Genomic DNA, 24,304 nt, shown 5'->3' on the forward strand with positions numbered 1-24,304 from the left:
AAAATGCAAAGAAAACAAGGAAAAAAATATAAATTTTTAAAGACAAGAAAATATTATTAATACATAAAATATTTTTAAACATTCTTAGAAGAATAATTAAACGGCAAAAGACAAATTAAAGAAAAGATATAATCCCGTCATCAGCTCAAACGTTTATATCAGCAGAAAAGAGTGTTTTTTTAATATTGTATTAATAAAGCCAAAGCAAAATATATCAATACAATAGTATGAGAAGCACCAAAAAAATTTGAAACGAAAATGGAACATAAAAGGAATCAAACAGGAAGGATTTCCTTTAAGGAGTATGCAGATGTAAATTTTTAAAATGTAACATTTCTTTGCCTGTCCATAATGTTTATGCCTATTTAATGTTCAATGCCTATGTGCAACAAGCTTAATGTTCCGTTTTTTTCTTCTTTTTAAATCCCTCAATATAGTCAATTCGAATTTTAAACATTGATAGAAAATTAAAGAATTAAATAGATAATAATGTTGATACATAAATAAATAATGCACAAATAAATAAATTATGAAATAATACATAAAAATAACAAATAGGAAAACAACGATCTGTTCATATTTGTTTTAATAAAATACGATGTGATATATTTTTGTTTTACATGCTATAATCAAATATGCAAAATAAAAAACTTAATCCTATCATCGAAGAAGAAAGTTTTTAAACCTAAAAGGAAAATCATCGAGAATTGATTAATATTTTGTCTTTTTTAAAATAAGGAACAACTTGTTAATGGTGGTGTAAAACATGAAATATAATCAGAAAAATTCTTACATTTTTCCCAATAATAGCTTTTATCGAAACAGGTCATTAATTTTTATAAGTATTTCCTTTAGTTTTTCAATAATAAAAATGGTTTTCGTCTAGCGATCACCACACGAGAGTTATTTATTGGGTCTTTTGCCGCATCAATGGCTAAAAGAGCACAAATTAAGGGAGTTAATAATGGTAAGTAACAATGCTTATGTGAGAACTACATGTACGTTTATTATGAAATAATTAAAAGCAAAAGTGTAGTATGTTTCCATTAGCACTAGCGTTTGCCATTACCTTTATATCAACACTTTTTTATAATTATTATCTGAGTCATTTACTTCGCTTAATGCTTAAAAAATGATGCTATTTTTCATTTAAAAAAAATAAGCAGAGATAAGATTTTTTAATATAAATGATGAGATACAAACAGTTAATTATTTTATTAAAAAAATATTTCCAGATTTTATTATGACTCATAATCAAGTATTCTTTCAGTTTCTATACGTGCGAAATTGTCAGAGTCATTTACTCTTCAATGTAAAAATTTGTGTGCAATAATAAAAGCGGATCATCCTGAATAACTTTTGATCTAATCATCGGATCTTCACGTTCTAGGACTCAATCTTAGTGGTTCGAGGGGGTGACTTCAAACATGCTAAATGAATAAGTGCAGACGATATTTTAAGTTACGAAATCAGACACAAAACATACTTTCTCTGAATAAGCATACCTATTTTTGACGGATTCTGATATCTGACCCCGAAAGTATAGGAGGTCGCCGCAATCTGGGAAATAAGGTCCTAATAGTTTGGTCAGTAACGCGGTCATAAGTTTAGTTCCCTTTATGTTAATTTTACTTTTTGCGTATTTCGCTAAGTCTCTAGAACTTTTTAAGATAATGCCTGCTTCTTAGTTCCGTCTGTCGGGTACTTTTGTTACAAGTTTCAACATGCCTACAAGTTTGATGGCTATCTATATCGTATCTCTTTAATCTAGAACATTACCATTGAGTTAAAGGGTAAATTCCCTCTCTTTTCTTTGCGGTACCTTTCCGCTTTCTTTTATAAGAGAAAATTATCCATTTCTGTAACAGAAGGCAAGTACTTCCACTGACTTAACTTTCCGGTATGCAATGTTTATAATGCAATGATTTTCTTAATAATTTTTTCGTTTTCTATGTTTTCCTCGTGTTGAAACATTCGGCCCCCATAGCGATCTTTAACGTCCCGCTCCCCTGATTAGCATTTTTTTTAAAACTTGATTCCTGATATTGTTTTAGTTCTGGTAACAAATTTTAAAAGAAATAAAAGTTTACATTATAATAAGGACCAACTACAGCTAAGATTAAAATCTTCAAAAGAGAGAGAACGAGTCGGTAAAAGTGGCTGGATTGTAAATTTACTCCCCAGTAAGATAAAAAAAAAGGTAAATCAATGATTTTATTCGTAAAATTTAACGAGGAGAAACAAAACATCATAATCGCTACGCTTTCTGTAAAATATTTTGCAGAGTTATAGATATAATCACTGTCTAAAATTTTCAGAATTTTCGCTGATTTTGCCAACATTTTAAAAGCCTCTCCATTCGACATATCATCATAAAAAAATTTCTGGGCGCCTGAGGCCTTTTACGGCACTTTTCCCATTCAGCTTGAGGTTTCAATCAACTTTAGGGTGGCTCTTTCTGGTAACTGGAATGCAAATTGGAGTGAAAAAAAAATTAAATATTTTGTATTCTAGGTGAAGATGCGTCGCTACAAAAATAAACAGCGTTTGGCCTGAGGTTTAAGTTTCTTTCAGGTTTTTAAAAGTAAAAATTTCATTAAATCATTCTGTTTCACAATTTATGACTTTTTCGAAAAATTTGCAATTAAGCTTTGAAATATGAAAGTCTAAAAAATGAATATTGAGATCACAATGTATGTTCGTGTTACAGATAAACCATCTTTGTATGTTATTTTTCTGAATATTTTGTTCTGACATCTTTTGAGTTTTCTAGGAGTTATGGGGAGATTTTACACCAGGCTGGAGATGCGTAAGATAGGATGGGGCGAATCATAGAGATATGGATTAAGCGTTTGAATCTGAGTTCCATTTTTGAGTTTTGAAAAAGAATTTGTAATTTATGAAAGGTTGCTTGCTCTTTATTGATAGTTGATTTTATTATCCAATTAAACTTGCTGTTTATGAGCAGACCTAGATATTTGGCGCTATTCACAATGGTGATAGTTTCGTTAAGGGGAATATTTTGTTTTCTTGGGAGGATGGTTTTTCTTGATAATTAGTAGTTGCAATTTTTGTCCGTTAACTTTAAACTACCAGTTTTGACTCCAGGTTTCGATTTCATTCAGCTTTTCTTAGAGTTTCTGCAGGGCTATGATGGGGTTTTTGGACTTCATGACGATTCCAGTGTCATCTGCATAAAATGCAGTGATATTATTAAAGTTTTGCCGGTCCACTGGAAAGTCATAGGTAAATAATATGAATACTATGGACCCAAGGGTCCTCGACGCACTCCTGTTATTATTTTTTTAATTGTTGACTGCTAGTTTTTAAAATTAACTTGAAAGGTTCTTTTATGTAAATAGGCGTAAGATACACATTAATGTTGTGTAATTTTAATGATACCAGAGGGAAAGTTTAGTTGTAAGAGCTTGAAGATGAGACCCTGATGCCAAACCCGGTCAAAAGACTTAGAAATATCTAACATCAGTAATGCTGAACTCTGTTTGTTATGAGGCACCAACCAATCCAATATAGTCTACTATTCCAAGGATTGATCATCTTTTTTTTAAAATTACCAGGAGCTGTTTTCATTGTTAATTTTTTGATTTGATTTGTAACTTTCGTCTGCAGTGGTCAGTTCGATGATCTCAGGTGATGAATGTGATAAGTTGAATTGATTTATTTCTTCAATAACCAAGTTGTGATTGTTCAGACCGAAAACCGAGCTTAGAGGAATTTTTTCCCTCGGGAGTCAGCAAAGGTTTTGGCTTTATTTTATGCGCTGTGAAGACATAGTTTGCGTCTTTGTGTAAGGGCTTATCCATCTAAGGTGTGGTATGAAGAGATCTAGTTATTCTCCGGATAGAATTATCTTCCGTTCGATTTTATCTACCCAATGGCTTCTTTTTGAATAACGGCATTTCTTGTGTACTTGATAATTTTTTTTTTGTTCTCCCCCGCCTCTGAAATTCCTGTCACATATACAGGTTGTATAATTGGCAACTTTAGTGTGATGCTGTTTATTAAGGTGAGTTTGTGTGATAATCATAATACCCGGGTCGAACACAGAAATAAAATCTTTAAGTTTGTTCATTTTGTTACAAATTCATTCCAGTGCGAGTTGTTTTTAACTGTAGCTCAAAAACTAAGCAAAATTTATTTTTAAATGACTATTTAGAAATAGGGCCAAATTTAAATCCTAATGTGTTAGACATTATTCTTAAATTTAGAAAATTTAAAGTAGCGTTCGTTATCAAAAAGGCTTTCCTCATGATAGGCATCTCTGAAAAGGATAGGAAATTTTTAAAGTTTTTATGGCTTTCAGATAATTCTAGTAATAGCTTTAAAATTTTGCGAATGACTCGTCTTCCTTTCGGTTGTACATCATCTCCGTTTATTCTTAGCGCAACAATTAAAAAGCACATTAAACAGTATCTTGAAAATGCACCTAAATGTGTTGAAATGTTGAACACTTCACTTTATGTGGATGATCTTTATTTTGGTGCTGATGATGTTGAGGAGGCGTTTGATTTATCGACTGAAGCTGTTCATATTTTGGGAGATGCAGGAATGAATTTACGAAAGCTGAATTCTAATTCGGAAGAATTGAAGTCTTTGTGGATAGATAAGGGTTTTAGTGATGTTAGTGAAAGTTCTAGTGGTAGTTTGAAAGTTTTAGGTTTGAATTGGAACCCTATAGGAGATAATCTGTCGTTGGAAATTTCCCCGTTATTGAAAAGTTTAAATAATTCGGCAAATACGAAAAGGTTTGCGTTACACGCTGCTGCAATGGTGTTCGATCCAGTTTGTATTGTTAGTCCTTTCGTTCTTAAGATCAAGTGTCTGTTGCAAGAGATATGGAAAAGAGGTTTAGATTGGGACGAAGAGTTGTCAGTAGATTTAAAAATTAAATGGACTGAATGGTGTGTAGAAGTTAAGCATTTAAAAGACATAGTCATTCCAAGGTATTGTTTTTTGTCATGCCCAGGAAGTCGAAGAGTAGAGGTACACATATTTTGTGATGCGTCACTCGTTGCATATGGGACGGTTTCCTATATTCGTTATATCAATGATGAGGGGAAAATCATAGTGTCGTTTTTGATGTCCATGAGTCGTGTTTCCGCCTTGAAAAAGTTAACTTTGCCACGCTTAGAATTAATGGCGACAGTAATAGGAGCTAGACTAGGTAATTATATTAATGGTATTTTGGGGGAAATGGTTTCTGAATATATATATTGGACGGACTCATTCATTGTTTTACATTGGATCAGGGGAAGGGCTGAACGATGGAAGCAATTTGTTTGCAATAGGGTCCTAGAAGTTAAGGAGAAGTCAAATCCAAAATCTTGGCATCATTGCAAAGGTATCGATAATCCTGCTGATTTGCTGACACGTGGATGCAATGCAAGCAAATTGAAAGAAGGAGATAAATGGTTCCACGGCCCTTCATGGCTGAGACTTGAAGAAACAGAATGGAATAATGATAAAGGTTTCAGCTCTTTTAATAGCGAAAACTTGGACGATGAAATTCGTATAGAGAAACGAAACAAACCCGTGAACATCAACATGAATTTTTGCAAGGAAGAAAGCCAGTCTGATATTATGAACGTCATAAATAGAATTTCATCATGGACTAAATTGCAAAGAGTTTTTGCCTGGTGTAGAAGATTTATTCTAAATTGCAAGTTTCCAGCTGCAAAGGCTAGTGGTTGTTTAACAGCTGCAGAGATTCAGAATACTAGAAATTCTCTTGTGAAGATGGTTCAAAAATATGCTTTTGGTACTGAAATGGAAAGTCTGCAGAAGGAGAAGACACTTCCAAAAATAGCAATCTGTTGCCTTTGGCACCCTTCCTTGACTCATCCGGACTTCTCCGAGTTGGTGGAAGGTTGAAGAATTCCAATCTTTCTGACCGTCGAAAACATCCAATACTTCTCCCAAAGGGTCATCATCTATCAACGATGGTTGTGAGATATTTTCATGAAATCCATCTACATGGAACTATTCAAATGACATTGTCAGCATTAACTCAAGAATATTGGATAATTGGTGTCAAGAATTTTGTCAGAAAGATAATTTCCAGGTGCGTAAAATGTCACAGACAAAATGCTAATTTTTTGACCCAATTTATGTCCGATTTACCTTCAGTAAGAGTCCCACCTTCCCGAGTTTTTTCTGTTGTTGGAACTGATTACGCTGGACCTTTCCTAGTGAAGCCCAGAAAAGGAAGAGGTGTGAAGACTATGAAATACTATGTTTGTTTATTTGTGTGTTTATCCACAAAAGCCGTTCAATTAGAACTCGTAAGTGATCTGACTTCTGATGCTTTCCTTGCCACGTTAAGAAGATTTACTTCTCGACGAGGAAAACCTGATCAGATACACAGTGACTGTGGGACGAATTATGTTGGTGCATATAGAGAGTTGAAACGTTTAATTGCATCACTCTCTTCAGGTGAAAGATTTCAGGGTTATCTTGCAAAGGAAAATATCATTTGGAAATTCAATCCTCCTGCGGCAACTCATCATGGTGGATTGTGGGAATCCACTGTCAAATCTATAAAGTCTCACCTTAATAAAACTATCGGTGAACAAATCCTCACCTACGAAGAATTCCTAACCCTAATTGCTGAAATAGAAGCTTGCCTTAATTCTCGACCACTCACTCCTTTGTCTGATGATCCTGCTGATTGTGAGGCATTGACGCCTGGTCATTTCCTCATTGGTACTTCACTGACATCAGTGCCTAATTCTGATCTTTCAAAGGAAGTGATAACACCTTTACAACGATGGAAGTTAATGCAAAGAATGATCCAAGAATTCTGGAAGCGGTGGTCAACTGACCATCTTTCCACTCTTCAAAGGCGTCCCAAATGGCTCCAAGTAAAGAGAAATCTTGCTGTAAATGAACTGGTGCTAATCAAAGACGATGATTTGCCACCATTGAAGTGGAAGAGAAGTGCTAGAGACCTTATCGGGAGCAGACGGTAAAATCAGAGTGATAAGGTTAAAAACTGCAAATGGTGAGTTAAAACGTCCTATTGTTAAACTTTGCCCACTAGCAATAATAGACTTCAAACACTGAACTCATACGAACTTTGAACTCTTAATTAAAATTTTCTGTCAATTCAAAATTTTATAATGGTTTAATATTTGTATTTTAGTGCATTTCATTTGATTGATTTTGTTTATTGATTACGATTCACATATTTTTCATATAAGGTTATTTTAATTTTTGTGTACAGATTCTTAAACTGAAAATTTTCAGTAATTGATTTATTGCTGCATTACTTTTAAAATTGAAGTTTGAATGAATGTAATAACATTTTATGAACCCCCTAAGTGTTCATAGTGGGGGAGGATGTTTCTGTTTAAGAATTGTGTGCTGCCATCTATATTTCATTTTAATAAGTCACGTGATTAGTAAATGTTTCATGCAGTTTAGTTCGCTTTAAAAATGTTGTACAAATAGGTATTGTGTTTGTCGTGTTAGTATTTTGTGTATGTTTTTATTTTGTGTTCGTCATTAAATTATGTCAGTTTTAAGGGGTCGTTAGTTTCAATTATTTAGTAACCAAGTTTGCTTTTTTAACTATTGGTATTTGTATGTGGAACATTTTTGGTTTACATTGTGATAATATTTTTTATTCTTCTTTTCTGTGTGATAAGGATTTGAGATTTGTCCGCATTTACAGCTACTTTCCATTTAACGCACCAGTCTTCTAATTCGTATATTTGATCTTATAATTTCTGTAACGCTATATTTGGGTTTCTGAATTTAATGATGATTCCTGTATCGTCTGCGTAGAAGGCTGTAATACTGTTGTAGTCTGCTTTATTAATTAGAAAATCATATGTGTATAATATATATAATATCGTTCCAAGAATACTGCTCTGAGGTACTCCAGCTTTGATATTTCTTTTGATGATTTGCAGTTTGAATTAATTCTTGGAAGGTTCTGATTGAAAGATCGAAGGAAAGTAGTTTCATGAGACCAGGGGGAAAGTTGAGTTGCATTAATTTAAATATTGTACCAGTATGCCAGACTTTGTCGAATGCTTTTTAGATGTCTATCATTAAAAATGCTATAGTTTCTTTGATTAGAGCTCTGCCTGTATATTCTATTATGCGAAGTAGTTGTTTTGTAGTATCCAGTTTTTGGCGGAATCCGAACTGCTCGTCGGGTAGGGCTGTGAGTAGTGACTTGATTCTATTATATATGATGTTTTCGTATATTTTTTCCACTATGTTTAAGAGGCTAATTGGTCTGTAACTCTCAGGGCAGCTTGGATTTTTATTTTTCTCTAGAAATAGAACAACTGATGTGTTTTTCCAGATTTGAGGATAATAATTCACAGCAAAGCAGCTATTGATAATATGGATGATTTTTCTGTGTATGGTTGGGACGTAGCAGTTTTATCATTTTATTTCTAATTCCATCTTCTCCTGGTGCTTTGTTGTTTTTTAAATTACGAATGATGTTGCAGACTTCTTCGTTATTTATAGGTTCTATTGTTTCAGGGATAGGATGATCTTGGTGTAAATCGTTTACTTCTTCTGTGATTAAATTATGATAGTTTTGATCTGGATTTGGTGAGAACAAGGTTTGGAGGGAGTCTGCAAATATTTCAACTTTATCTTCTATTGTGTGCAGTGTGCCAGATGGTCAGTTTATCTGTGGTGGGGTCTTTAAAATTTTAGCCATTATCCAAATAGTACTGTCGGTGGTACAGAGAGAAGCGACTTTGCTTTGCCAGAGTTGCTTTTTGTAATTTTTGCTTTGTTTTCTTATTTGTTTATTGAGTTGCTTTATTTCATTAAGATAAACTGAATCGGAGGTTCTTTGATGCCACTTTCTATAATAATTTCTTAAACTGATAGTATTTTTAATCTCTGAAGGTAGTCGGTAATGATGTGCAGTATGTTCATTTTCTATTGAGGCATTTTTGTAGGCTTTTATGATTTCACATTGTAGTTGCTGGATATAGTTATCAATAGTAGTCTCGTCTTCTAAAGTTGGGAGGTTTCTATTGTTGATAATGAGTATGTTTCTGTAGAGGTTCCAATCTGTTTTAAGTTTTGGTTTTTCAGAGTGTTAAGTTGTCAGGCCGACGAGCGCTTAGACAGGTAGATGATCGGGTTACAGATGGCTAGTGAGGAGGTGACCAAGAGGACTTGGATATTTGTTATGGCAAAGTCGAGTATGTCAGATCTATGGTTTAGCAGGTTTGGTATGTAGGTTGGAGCAGTGACTATGAGCTGATGATTTAAGGTGAGGTTTTTAAGTTTTATTACTGTATAGTTGGAGTTGTTGCAGCCCTATGTTGTATGCTTAGCATTGAAGTCGCCTGCTACTATTAGTGGCAAAGTGGCTGGGAATAGGAGTTTTATGTCTTCTTCTGTCAGTTTGTTTTTCGGTGAATTACATATGCCTGTAATTTTGATATTCTGATTTTTATGATTTAGTACAGGATGGATATTTGTTCATAACCTCTGTCATCTTTGGTGCGCTATTTGGTAGTAGTTAATCTGTTTTTGATAGTAGTGCAACGCCGCCTCCTCTATAGCATCTATCACATCTGTATGTTGTGTGGTTTGCTATTTTAAAACTTTGAGTTGGATTCAAGTGAGATTCTGTAATTATTAAAATATCTGGATTCTGTTCTAAGATGAAGTTTTGCCTCAACCATCCGCCATGTGGTTTGCTTAGAGAAAATAAAATATTCTGTTGACAAAGCAAAAATACAAATACAACTACCAGTTTTTAATTTTTTCCTTGTGCGTATGGATCCTGTTTATTAATTGTACGTATGTCGATTGCATTTTGTGGGACTAACAACACAAGTAGCTAGTCGAGTACACTTTGAAGTGATACAATTGAAAATTTTAAGTCTAGTCTTGCGTTTTTGTAATGTAGAATTGCTAACTTTTTCGCTTTTTGGGAAGATTTATTGTGGTAGCTAAGTTCATGTTTTATTCTTTGTTTTGCATAAATTTGATTAACCCTCTGACGGTCAGGGAAATGAGCAGTTTTCGTTTCATTAATTCGCACAGTATTACGTGCAAACAGTAGTCGAAAGTGGTATCTGTTTTCCACCTCCGTTCTTCCGAAAATGTCACCCTTCTCTGGCGATGCCAACTGCTCCGTCTTCTGGAATTGTTATAATAAAGTGGTAGCAAATTATGTAGTAAATTTCGTTGGAGAATGACAGTTATACGCTACTTTTTAATAGAGTAACCTGTAGATTGTTGCTATAACGGTGCATTTTATATGTTACTTATAGTTTTTGATATTTAGTGGTGAAAAAATTACTTAAAAGGAGAAATGCTAAACTGAAAGTAACTTGACTTTTGCCATCACTAGGAAATACTATTTTACAAAGCGGAGCAAGTTGGCATCTCTGGATGCGGTAGATAGCTCGCCTCACGTGTTTTAAAAATTTCTTAAAGTATTCGTAGTACATATAAATAACAGTTTTTACGTACTTTTCGTTTTTAACATAGTCAATGCAGAATAATAATGGCGAACGAGCACAACTCGTCAGCGCGCATTGGGGAAAAATTTCACTACGCGAGTAGTGCTCGTTACTAACCATTACGGTCAAAATCTTGCTCCCGAGCGGAACTCGTTTGCGCGCATTATGAGACACGATTCGATTGCGAGCTGAACTCGTTCATAACCGTCAAAGGGTTAAAAGTTATTTTCCACTTCACTACACGTAAATGATTTAAAAGTTTATATGAACATGAACCACTTTATTCCAGCTCCTCCACGGTAACACTATAAATTTTTTTTGGAAAGCTAGCTTTTATTCGTCTTCTACTCGATAAAATATTTTTCAAACTATCTTATAGTTGACAACTCTGGTAAAGGAAAATTTAACCCTTTTGTACCAACTGTCACAAATACGTGCCAGTATGAAACGTTATCAATCCTTATAAAAAAAAAAATTAGTAACCAAACAAATTCTAAAAGAGTTTGATTTATTCAATTTACCACCATTTAGTTCAAAATAAAAATTATAAAAATAAATATTTAATATTTTTATGAATAACCGAACCACCAATAAACTTTCCTATGTATGTCCCTTTGGTATATTTCATGATTAATGGGATAAGGGCCATGATGCCCAGTTCTACAACAACGAACGAACGAATTTATGGAAAAGACTCCTTTACTTCATTTGCATTCCACAACCTCACCGAAGCACCACACAGATCAAGCTCAAGCTGAATGGGAAAAGGGCCGCAAGCGGCCTCAGGTGCCCATATATTTTATACAGTACAGTTCAGTTTATGGATAAGATATGTGTCTAGACTCAAGTGAAAGAAAACCAAGTTTATCGTAATGCCCTTTTTAAAGCTACCACTTGTTTTTTCCTCTCATCCTGATTCTAAATTAATTCGAATTTTTTATTTTTTGAGAATTGTTCTTCTTGAAAGGGTTAAACATTTTAGTATCTTTGAGAAAACTTAGCTGCTGCTCATCGATTTTTCATGGAAATCAAGGTATGATTTCGATGAAAAATGAACAGCAACTTAAAAGTAATGTTAACACGTTCACGCCGGGGTGATCCACCGGTGGGTCACGCTAGATTGTCTCATCTTGGCAGAGCACTGGAGTAAAAACTGGTAACAATAAATTTCATTTTTTAGTTTTTTTCCGGGAATAATAAAAATCCATTTCTTCCAATTGTTTTTAACGGATGCAATTTCTATATTGAATTGCTTCTTCGCCGTGATAAATCTAATCGGTTAATGCCGCTTCGCGGCAGCGCACCGAGATTTATATGATTTCTACCGTGATAAATCTCCATACAGTGAATTGTTATCGTTGAGAATAGATTAACTCCTCCCGAATATTATCTAATATTGAAATAGTTGTTCTACCAGTATTTTCACTTTTCCCGGCGTGAACGTGTTAAGCAAAAAATCATTTATCGTAATAAATTCCATATTAACAATTAAAATGTATGAAACACGAAACTGGCATATTTTTTAAATTTATTTTTACTCCATATCGGACGTGGTGTTAAATTCTCGATAAAAAAAAATTTCATAACCTTAACTAATGCAGTGATTTTTTTAACTGTAATACCAGAAACTGAAAAGCGACTTTTCAATTTCCATTTAGGGAAGACTTTAGAGTTTTATAAAACTTTACAGCTGACGTTTCGAAATTTCCTTTTTGCCTCGTTCCCATAGGTGACAAGCGGAAAGTTTTCAAAAGCTACGTCGAGAAAAATAAATTGTTTGAGTAAGTTAAACTGATTGCGGCTATAACGCTTTAATTTTAATTTAATAATTATTTTTAGAAGTTTATTATTTTGAGACATATATTATTGTTTTTAATAGGAATATGCAAAGAGATTTGAACTTTTCATAATTGTTCTTTTCTATCAAGAGTAAGAATGTTAAGACACATAAAAGAATAATATAATTTTAGTTTAAAAAACTAGAATTTTCTATGCTTCTGTAAAATTATTTCTACAATATGTTATTATTTCTACAAAATGTTATTATTTCTACAAAAAAGTAAAAATAATAAAATTTTGCTTGCAACTTTTATGAATCGAGTTGATATGTCTTTTAATTTTCAAGGTAATAATTTTTTTTACATAAAATTCATCTTAAAGTTTCAAGAATTTCTTTTCAAATTAAGGGTAGCAAAGGAAAATTAGGCGGCTTATTTGATGTTATTACAGGGCTGCCAACTTTCTACGCCTTTTGTAAAAATTTATTCTAGTGGAAGCTATGTTTATGTTTTAATGTGTTATTTCTTATTTATTTAAACTTATTTTCCACACCACTACACATAATTGATTTAAAAATTCATATGCAACGCCATTATGTTCCAGCTCTTTTGCGGTGAGTCTTAAAAAGTTAACAAAATTCCTGAAAGCTTTGGTTTTTAAATGTCAACCACTCTATAAATTATTTTGCAAAAAGCCCAGTAGTTGGCAGGCCTGTTATTATTGTTATTCGAAGACCGACGACTTTTCGTTGGTTTCTTTAAAAAATTTTTGAAAGAAATCATTGCAGCACTTTTTAGGATAAACTTATAAAATGAACATAATGTCTGAAAATTTACTGAGACTATATCAACTGTAATTTTTTAAGTTACAAGCAATATTTGCTTGTATCTTAGCATTTGTGGTGTTTCATAAATAACATCATACATCAATTATTATGTCTTTGCCTTGTTGTTTTAGTAATAAGCTCACACGCTCCGTACTAGACATGATTTACTGTTTTCAATTTGTGCTTGTTCCCTTTCCATTTTCTAAACTACGCGTAACATTTGAGTTCTGTAATAATGGTATTAGGAGGCAAGCTTGTTACACAAAAGGAAAGGGCTCTTCTTTTCTTGGAGGTAAAAGAGAGTTCTATAGAAAAGACTCAAAAGAGCTGAAACGAAGAAAATAAAGATGAAGGAAAAAATTTCATTCCTTTTACGATGCACACACATAATGATTTGATCGCGGATCCTTCTCAGATTGAAACCCTAGACATAAAAGAAAATGCTGGTTTTATTGCAAAGTGAAACAGATAAAGCTTAATGTTGTGCAGAGCTTAGTTTAATAGATTTATGATTTTATTAAAAAATATTTATATAAACTAAGTCATTTAAGCAGGTGCGAGAAGTAACATAAGGGATTAATAAATGTAAGAAAAGTCTTATTTTCTGGGATATAAAATTAATGGGAAGTTAGATTAACACTTAAACTCAAAGATGATTTTTCTATCAAAAAAATGTTTAAACAACGTTGGACAATAGATTTTTCAAGCAAATTTTTTTCTCTAAAATTTTATTATGACTGAATTCATTTTAGTAACATTTTAAAATTTATGTTTAATTTTTTTTCTTCTTTAAACACACATCATTAACTATGGCAAATCTTCTGGTGCCGTTTTTCAGGACTCTTTAACCCCTTAAGGACGGGTGATTCGGAAAAGCATTTGTACAAAATTAGAATCAAGTAGTAATTAAATAAAAAACGATAACTTAAATGTAGTCGTTGCTAATTTGACAGACTTACTTTGCTTTTAATTTAATTATTGTTTGTTTAATCATATATATAATCAATGTTAATTCAAAGTATAACTAAATAGTTTTATTTTGAACAAAGTAATGGTGAATTAAATGAATCAAACAATTATAACTCCGCCCACAAATAAACTGCTAAAGAAATACTTTGATTACCAGTTTTATATTTTTACCCTGATTGATACGGATTTATGCTGTCATGCATTGGTGACAATCGGCACGAAAGGGTTAAACGGGCCGTGATAGGAACACCACGTAATTTTGACCCCAATCAGAGGACATGTACACAACGCCTGAGTTGGTATCTATCTCTCTTTCCAAACTTCCACACCTCAGCTTACGAGATTACTTTAATGGAGCCAATTCATTTTTAATTTAAAATAATAATTTCCAATCTCTACACTGCTACTACATTTCTACAATGCACACATCAATCAGCGCTAGGACTTCTTTTTATTTTTGGAGGATGGTTATAATTAAAGGTATTTTGTTTAGAACAACTTAGCTCATTCTACTTGACGGGTGACTATGAGACTTAATATACACGTTATCTGTTCCAGGAAAAACGAAACTTATAAATAAATAGTTAAAGTTTTGACCACTAGATGGCAAAAGGGGGTGAAAAGGGGTTTACTATCCATTGTATTCTAACAATGTAACTTGCTATGCTTGGTTAGTTATATTTGAAAGTTGTTTTCGTTTCTGCTTTTTTGCTGCGCAACTTAGTACCCCAAAATCATCAAAACTTTACTAATTTCGAGGATTCAAATTTAATATCATGGCGTAAAGTATTTTTACAACAGTGATTACTGGCTTTTTAAACCGCTTCAAATTGCACTAAAATCATTTCTCGCACATGAAAAACGCTATCTACTGATCAAGAGGCCGGGATAGCCTGGTCGGTAGGGCGCTAGGCTCATGTCTAAGAGTTCGTGGGTTCGATCCCCGCCGGCCGAAGACTCCCCGTGTAGTAAATGATGGCTGATGAACGTTAAATCTGTCGAGTCTCAAAGTCCTCCATGTTCCCATAACAAATCAAAACCTCTGGGGGTACTGATCCAGGAGTTACCTTGTCTTCTGGATTGGATTCAAAATTACAAGGCTACAGAGTTGAACATTAGTAGTCATAAAGTCGAAATTGCGACGGCTGTTCAACGGCTGTTATAATATTATAATGTCTACTCGTCTAAATGTGAACTATTTTTGTAGCTGTCTTTTTCCCATTGTATATTTAATCCATATATCATAACAGACAACGTATTTTTAAATGTAACCACCCAGCTCTTATAACCATATACAATGTATCGGCGGATGATCGACTTAATGATTTCTATCTTAAGACACTCAGATACAAAGAATGATAGATAAATTGAACAAACGGTAAGTCGACTGTGAAAGCTGTAATTCTTTTTATGCTGAAATTTTAAAACTTAGTTACAAAGTTGGTAAAAGATGGCGCTGTACTCTCTTGAAAAATTTAAAATGTTCCAGGACTGTAATCTAATCTGTGATATTGTAGTACTGTTGTTCATTACACACGTTGTGTATTGAACATACACACGTTGTTCAATAGAAATCCTGTGTAAGCCTCTTAATTTGGTATTACAACCTTCCTTCACCTTTTGATACTGGAATAATCACTCTTGGCCATCTGTTGGTAATTTTTGTAACTAAATTCCAAACTTTTTGTCTAAATTTTTTTACAGCTTTCAGAATTAACATACCGTTTGTTCCATTCCATCACCTTTGTTTCCAATATTTTTAATTTTGAAATCAGAAAGTCTGTCAATGAACACCCTGCAGAATTCCTTATCTCATCGTTTTATATCCTTCTCTTCTATATTTTTTTTAAAGTAAGAAAAGTCTTTAAAGAAATTTTCAACACGCAACATGAGTTGCTCTTTGTACAAACAATCCTCCAATAATGATATTCATGGGCAAAAAGAAGAATGTAAAGAAAGTTCAATCTTTCACGATAGATGGGTAAGAAAGAAGAAAAAAAAAATGCTCGGCGAAGGAGAGTGATGTAGTTTGGGATTCCAGAATTCTTCATGAATGTCATAGACATGCAGAGATATCCATCTTATTCACAAGTCAATCGATGGCAACACTTCGTTTTTTATACTCTTCTCCGTCATCTGCTTTCTTTTTTCTAAAATTTGTCTATTGAAAGGAATATTTTATGTAAGTCACTACATCTTTACTCGACGATAAATACATCATCAAGGAATTGTAATAAAAGTTTGATAACTATTATTCATGTTAATACAAAATTATGTTTCTAGTAAATAATATAATATAATATTTTTACCAACTTATTTTCATCTTCGGAACTTAGATTTTCTGCGGTTTTTATACGTTTTGTGAGTTCTTATTAGAATAAAAGGACTCAAAAATAGTTTGTCACCAAACATTGCAATTTAGAATAGTATATGATCAGAGATGTCAACTGCTCCATATACAGTTACAGTTATGCCCAGTTACTGCTTTTTTGAGTTCAGGCTGCCTGTTATCCAAATATTGTAAATTTTAAACCACAAATAACACAAACACACACAGGTTTTAACACCAGATTGTGGCGAGCCCGGGGAAGGAGCAACCTAGTAGAGTCCGAACTGGATGAGCAACATACCTGTTAAATCGCACAGCAAGCAACCCGATACGAGCGGTGATCACCAGGATGGTCGAGTCGCTGTGTAGCAGAGGAACACTTTTTACACTTTATATCTTAATTATTACCTTATTTGAGTTTATACTGGACCTTATTTTTATGCTCCTTGTATATATTTTGTAAATATTCTGTATGTAGTTCAATTTTACTTCTGCCCATGTATATAATTTAACTTATAGTTTCATTTTGCAATTTGTAAATAATCTAATCTGTGTTTTAACAATTCATTGTGCTCCACTACTTGGCAATGGAGGTCTCTCCTACCTCCCATTTCATTATATTTATGATTTGTATATTAATGTATGTCTTTTCGGCCTATCAGCAATCTCCTAGAATACGATGAATTGGCTGATGGAGCTTCGCGACAAATGCCGATAGCTTATATCATATCCAGCATTTAGCTATAAGGTATCGTAAATTCTTTTCTTTACATAATGTTAGCTGTGTTTCCAGCCATGCAATCTGTTTTTATATTTCATGATCTCTTGTACAAGATAAATGGGAAAAAGGGTGCCCAGCTACACTGAAAAGACCAGACCTAAAGAAAGCGAAAATTATTGCAGAAACTTGCAGTTTTAAAGAACTAAAAATTTGAAGATATTTTATACATTTTTTAGTTATTTTAAAAAATCAAATCCTTATTATTAATTTTTGAAAACTTAATTGATTTTCATTAAAGTGTACGCGTCATGTAACTGAAAAGATGTTTATTTAAATTTTTTTTTCTTTTTTTTGAAAAAAAATTATTTTGCGGATACTTTGAGGCCTTAATCAATTAGGAATTAAAATCAAGTTTGCAGAATTTTTTTTTTTATTTTAAGATTTAGATAAGTTTTAAAATTTTAAGTTTAATAAGTTTATTTAATTGTTTATAAGTTTATTTTATTGAGTAATAACGAAATACATAATTAATATAGAGTTATTCTAATAAAAATTCACCACTTAAAAATTTTTAAGTGCGAGTAAATTAGCTAAAGCAAAAATATTTTACTTTGCTCATAAAAAATTTGATCTATTTATTATAGTTTTCTCTTAATATAAATCTGCACTTCGACAACTTCCGAGGATGACGTCACAAAGTGATAGGCTATGATTTAACTGGCATTTCAGCTTACAGATATACATTTGAGAATTTTGAATTTTATAATAATACCAGTAATTATATTAGAATTTAGTATATTTAATTTTCCAGCTGTCGTAATCAGAGGTCACCCATAGCGGGACTGATGCTAAAATAACCATCACATATGAGTATGAGTAATCAGAGGTCAAGTAATGAGCTCTAACGGTAATTTTAAAAATTGCTCTGTGAACGAGCAATTGCTAGTTAAGTGAAGTACGTTCATCTTACAAGTCTTTCGTATACTTTCTGTAAAGTAGAATTCGCGTGGGGTATATGTCACGCTAGGTTAACATGGGTTAAAAAACGTGGAATAAACTCGTTTTGCAGTTAAGAGTTGCAAACTTCATTGCTATTAATAATTAACTATTTGAAAAACAGATAAAAAGCTTAAAAGTAAAACAATAATTTAAAATGATTTTTAAACGTCTCTCGAATTAACTTTGTGCACAATCGCATACTTAGTGTACAACTTTGTGTACAATCGCATACATCTTTTTGTCGAAAATATTCAACGAGAATCGTAGTTACAAAGAATTAAATAAGCACGAAATATAGGTTTATGAATGAAGTTGCAATAGCAACCGAGATAATGTATCAAAGCTGGTTTTAGTGAAAATCCGAAACTAAATCTGTGGAACCAAATCTATGTTATATAATACGGTTTTATGTACGCGGTTATAAAACCTAAGAAATTTTTTTTCCAGCTTCGGCATACGCATAAAGCAGACCAGTTAAAAGCTGTCTTTTATTATTCAATATTTTAAGTTAAATTTTATTTTATTTCGAGTTAAATAATGTTTTATTGAAAGTTAAATTTTATTTTCTTTATTTTAAATTTTGTTAGAATCAATGATGCTTAAAAATACGGTGAATAATCTAAAGAGGAAAAGGAGCTGCTCCTTTTAAAATCCAAAAGAACAAAATCTACGGAATAATATATATATATATATATATATTATTCCGTAGATTTTGTTCTTTTGGATTTTAGAAAGGGGGTGGGAAATAATAAGCAAAAAAAAAAACCATTAAAAAAAAAGAAAAAAAAATTAAATGTTAATTAAAAAACCGGAAAAAAAAGATATAATCTTTTCTTCAGCCCACACGATAATATCCGCAAAACAGAGTGCTTTCTGATATTGTATCAATAAAGCCAAAGCAAAATATATTAACACAATAGTGTGAGGAGCACTCAAAAAATTTTTTAAAATCTGTTTGCGTGCAGCTTAAGCGCAATAAATGAAACTTATTGTTTTTCTTAACTTTCTTAGTGTTTTCTTGTATTTATTTATTTATTATATATATATATATATATATATATATATATATATATATATATATATATATATATATATATATATATAATAACAGGGATACATCCCTGTTATCATTGTGGTATTCAGCTTTAATAATGCAGTCTTAAGCCATGATAAGTTATCAAAAGGTTTATTTAAAGGTAGGCTGGTGGTTATAACAGTTCACATCCCCACTCCGCAAGGGAGGGGTGTGGACAAAACTCCGGATGGTTCCGGCAGATGTTTTATTGATACAAGTTATTCAGCAAGAGACATGCGAAAACCTTCGGTCTCGCATTAAATGCTTACAGATTTTGATGTAAGTAGGTTCCAGTCGTACATACCTTGTAACTCTACGCATTAGGGAAAATCATTCAATGCTTCCTAATATGGAAGTGAAGGAGGGATGAGATTCTAAAAATATCGCCTCCTTTGAAATATAAATCTAATTATAATTCAATGGTATGTTTTCAGCCTTGAAGTCCCAAAATAGAATTTCTATACTAAAGACATTTTATGAAACGAAAGAGTTTTAGTGTTGTTATTAGTACAAAAGTATTTATAATTTCTGTATTATATATATATATATATATATATATATATATATATATATATATATATATATATATATATATATATATATATATATATCTATATCTATCTATATATATATATATATATATATATATATATATATATATATATATATATATATATATATATATATATATATATATATATATATATATATATATATATATATATATATATATATGTATCAGAATGTTTTGAGAAATCTTATTTTATGAACTATTTATGGTCTACTAAACTTTAATCAAGAAAGAAATATGCAAAGCTAAACGGAAGCAACGATTCCAATGAGTAATCAAAGCGAGCTCAGCTTGTGATCCAATCCGAAGAAAATTCAAAAAGTTGTTCCTGAAATGGGCGAGCAAGCGGAGAATCTCCGAGTCTAAGTTAATGCAATAACAGCATTAGTACACACCTGGAAAAATATATAATGAGGTAGTAATATTAAGATGAAAATCTGTTTTTTATTATGTATCTATTTAGCAGAATATTTAAATAATCATAGATGTATAAATCCTTTGACTCTAATGAAATAATTGACTCTAAGTATTATATCCACTATCTATTACGTAATTCAAAGAGGCTTTTCCCTAGAGGTAGTAAAATTACATTGGAATCGACATTGCAATCAGACTTTTCTTTGTGTTTTACCCACTCATGGAAACACGTAGCAACGGCTCTGCCTATGTCTTTTGTTTACCTAAGTCTCAGTCATACGACGGGATTTAACTAATTCATCTGTGTGGATAATGAGTATAAATTACCGCAGCACATTTGCGTTGAGTGATAAATAGAAAAAAAACAATAGATTCTCTAATTGCGAATCAGAAAATAAAAATGACAACGGACTCAACATCTCCTGCCTTGCCTTCCCCCGGGGATTAAACCCTTAGAGGAGAGATTATCCCTAATATCTCCTGTAAGGTTAAACCCAGAGCTTCATTGGTGCGCAGGAGATATCTTGGTCTATTTTGAAGATATACATAAAATATTTAAACGTAGCGGTAGACAAATTTATTTTAAATCAAATTTATTAAAATAATAATAGAGATTGAATGCATGAAATTGGCTTCCAGATTAATTGTAAATATAACAGATTCCAGAAGAATTGACAGGTATGAAGTATCACTAAAAATGTTTTTATTCTAAGAACTAAAAAAATTTTAGCTTTTGTACCGTTAAATTAATGACAGTTTTAACTTTTTCCAGTTCAGTATGTACTCTGAATAAAGGATTTTGGTATAATTTAAGTGATTAATTTTTTAATATAAATAAATATTTTAACTTTATTTATAAAAAAAATGATTTCGAAGCAATCGTAAGGGTCGGTGAACCAAGCGAGTTGTGAGAGAAGATCGCAGTTTGCCTGTCTAAAGTTAAAATATATCTCCAAAACGTCGAAAGGGAGGAAGAAAATGAAAAGGTCTATTTATGTTTTATGGAATATTTGGTGTTGGCTATTTGGCATCGCTTCTTATCTGACAAATTGTGATGGAATATTTTCGGTGCCAAAAGATTTTTGGAAACACTCCATGTTTTGAAGATAAAATACTATACATAAGTAAATTATTTCAGAAAAAAAAATTTTATTTCTCTCACAATAAACTTTTTTTTTCCTCTTAAGGGAATTGAATATGACATCACCACTCTATTGTGTTTAAATAAATAACAGAAAATAATAAAAACATCCCAACAAAAGAGGTTTAAATTAAAAATCCAGGAGATAATTTGCTTTTAGAAATTAAAGGGATTATTTCGAAATCAAATAAAGCTTGTTTCTTGAAAATTTTTGAACTGTTTTGAAAATGAAAAAGATTATGACAAAATTTCCATCTTTAATCAGTTTATTCTTGAAATGAAGTATCGTAGGGCATAATCTTTGTGGTTACCGTTTATTTTTATTGAAGATAAAGGCATAAGGAATTTTGGCTTGAATATTTATGACAAGTCTTTTTAGAATCACGTGTAAACATAAACGAAAAACTTTCTAACTGAATTAAATACAATGAGAATCAATTTACGAAGAATATTTAGGGCTTTTAATTATCCAAAAAATTATAAAATATTTTTTGTACAAACACCTTATTACTGCCACTGTTTCATGAAAAGTAAACTATCCGTGACGTTTATTGCGTATTAACAGTTAAAGGTTGTATATTCTCTTGTGAGAGATCACTAAAATGTGTTTATATTATAATTATCTCTAAATAAATTTAGTTACACATAATTTACTCATTCCAAATAAAGGGCAAAAAGAAATTATTTTTACTATCAGTATTTTGCCTTTTCCCGAAAATTAACAGCACTTTACGTGCTTTAAATTTGTTGAGTTACATTCTTGGTATTTTTTCCCGTGAAGTCTTTTCGAAAAGACTATGACTGATAGCTCAATGATTTCAATTTTGGAATTCATCTTGGAGACGAAGCAGTCAGTTTTACCGTAATTTATTGTTAATATTAATATCTAAAGTAGGATCTTCCATTTGGTCATTGTGATATTTTAAAAAAGTGGTAGCCAGCGCTAAAAATTTCGTATTTTTCAAAATAAAAACATATTTTTCCCAAAATATGCTTTTTACTTCAAAATTAAATGTTGCATTTTGGCAACAGACGACTTAAATAGGTTAATTAGAGCTCACAAACTGTAAAGCAGCCCGAAAGCAGTAAAGAAAATTTGAAGCCCTAAACCACTGTTTCCTAAAGTGTGGTTGGTGTTCGTACCCCCAGGCAGGCCCGGACTGGCCAGTAGGCAGACCGGGCAAATGCCCGGTGGGCCGGTCTGGCCTGAGGGCCGGTTGGGCTGAGCATGGGCGGATCGTGAATTTGTGGGGCCCTGGGCTGAAGCTACTTTGGGGCCCTAATAGGCATTTTGTCAAAAAAACTGTTTTCTATAGTGAAGTAGATAAGTATATAGAAAAAAATAGGACAATAAAATAATTTTATTAATTTTTTTTATTTATTTATTTTTATTTGTCTATACAAACAGCAACTGTACAAGATTATTACAAAAGAAATTGACAGGTTAGGTGTAGTTATGTTATATAAATTAAAAAAGAAACCTTTCTGCATTTTTGTGCAGCAAATTCCTTTATTTGTTCATCACATTATAAGTCCTTCGTTAAATCACAATTTATGGAAAGAACTGATAAATGATTTAGTCGATGGTTTGACATTGTTGTCCTATATTTGTTTTCTATATATGACATCCTGGATAAAGAGCGATCAGCTTCACAGCTAGTGATTGGCAAAGTTAAAAAACTCCTTAAGATAGTGTAGCATAGAAACATCATAGAATGATAGTGTAGAAAACATCAATAAATTTCTCTTCATAAATTAGCATAAAAATTTCACTGCAAGAGATGTAAGACTCTGGCTCAGACTGAAGTAAATAAGATTTTAACTTAATGCACTCATTCACTAAATGCTCGTCTACGTCATCTGGATAATAATCAACAATATTACGTACTCTTTCCAGATCTATGTTTTCCATAGTTTTGTCTTGCAATTCCATTAAAAATTTGAATTTCTTGCTATACATCTCATAGACTTGGCTCCTTTTATTTAAATCCATAATCAACTAATCCGACGCAAGGTTTAGCGTGCCTCTTTTAAATTTTTCTGCGCCGTATACTGGGAATTTATCTGTAGCTTGTAGCGCCAAGATCTGTAGACTTATCTGAAAATTTTAGAGTAATGCGTCTCTTGTTTATGTCATTGTAGTCTATTCCCACACTAGTACTTAATATTTTAGCTTTCTCTTCATATTCCTTTAGCTTCTGATCTGATTGGTGCCTTATGTTGTTCACGAAGTCTTTTAATGACACAATTAACTTGTTGCCTTCACGTGTCAACCACACTAACATTGATTTCTTATGTTCATTAGAATTTTCATGATTTTCTAAACAAGTTCCTATGTGTTTCCAATCAGAAAATCCGGTTTTGTATTGAGAAGGGATTTTAGAAAAAAGTTTGCAAGTCAAGCAAAAAATAATACCAACCCTGGTTGAATAACATAACCAAGATCTTTTCAGTGACTGACCATTTTTCATTTTCTTAATGAAATACCTATTTGAAAATGTTCTGTTTTGTTCTTTGTATTTCTTTATTGAAGCTGAATATATATTTTTTGGATATTTATTTTGAAAGTCAGTCATTTCATGTGAGAGTATGTCATTAATAAAATCATTATTTAGCAATTCTGGCCACAAGCCCACGTCAAAATATTTATAAAACTCAAACTTAATATTCTCTAAATTTCTTTCCGCCTCGGTATTACCGTCCTCTTGCTGAACACCAATATAGTTTTCAGTGGGATGAGAGGGTTGCTGGTAGTCAAAACAGTTATTAGTAAACTAAACAAGTTTGTCACTTTGACGACGAGAACAGAAGTGCGGAGAAAAAAATTACATCGGGCGTTAAGCGGCGCTGCGGGAAGTTCCCCGTAATAGACGCGAAAAAATACACTGAACAAAAACAAGCGACTGGTAATTCCCCGTTCCGTTCGATAGACGCGCACATGCATGGGTTGATTGATCTCAGGGTTGCCAACCTTATAATAGTTTTTTTTTTAAATATTAGAT

The 24,304-nt window shown here is 32.2% G+C and overlaps 1 protein-coding gene across 1 annotated transcript; it reads left to right on the forward strand.

Moving 5' to 3' along the window:
• The first annotated feature begins 5,960 nt into the window (after positions 1-5,960).
• On the forward strand, positions 5,961-6,989 carry LOC122271370 (uncharacterized). Its single transcript, XM_043052378.2, has one exon. The coding sequence runs from the start codon at positions 5,961-5,963 to the stop codon at positions 6,987-6,989; it is 1,029 nt and encodes a 342-aa protein (XP_042908312.2).
• The last annotated feature ends 17,315 nt before the right edge of the window (positions 6,990-24,304 follow it).

Source organism: Parasteatoda tepidariorum, chromosome 9, assembly GCF_982258835.1.
Source record: "Parasteatoda tepidariorum strain Cologne lab strain chromosome 9, Ptep-v5.0, whole genome shotgun sequence".
Classification (NCBI taxonomy): Eukaryota; Metazoa; Arthropoda; class Arachnida; order Araneae; family Theridiidae; genus Parasteatoda; species Parasteatoda tepidariorum.

What these genes read in the sequence shown, in the direction of transcription:
- LOC122271370 (XM_043052378.2), top strand. Translation starts at nt 5,961, where the DNA reads ATGGTTGTGAGATATTTTCATGAAATCCATCTACATGGAACTATTCAA.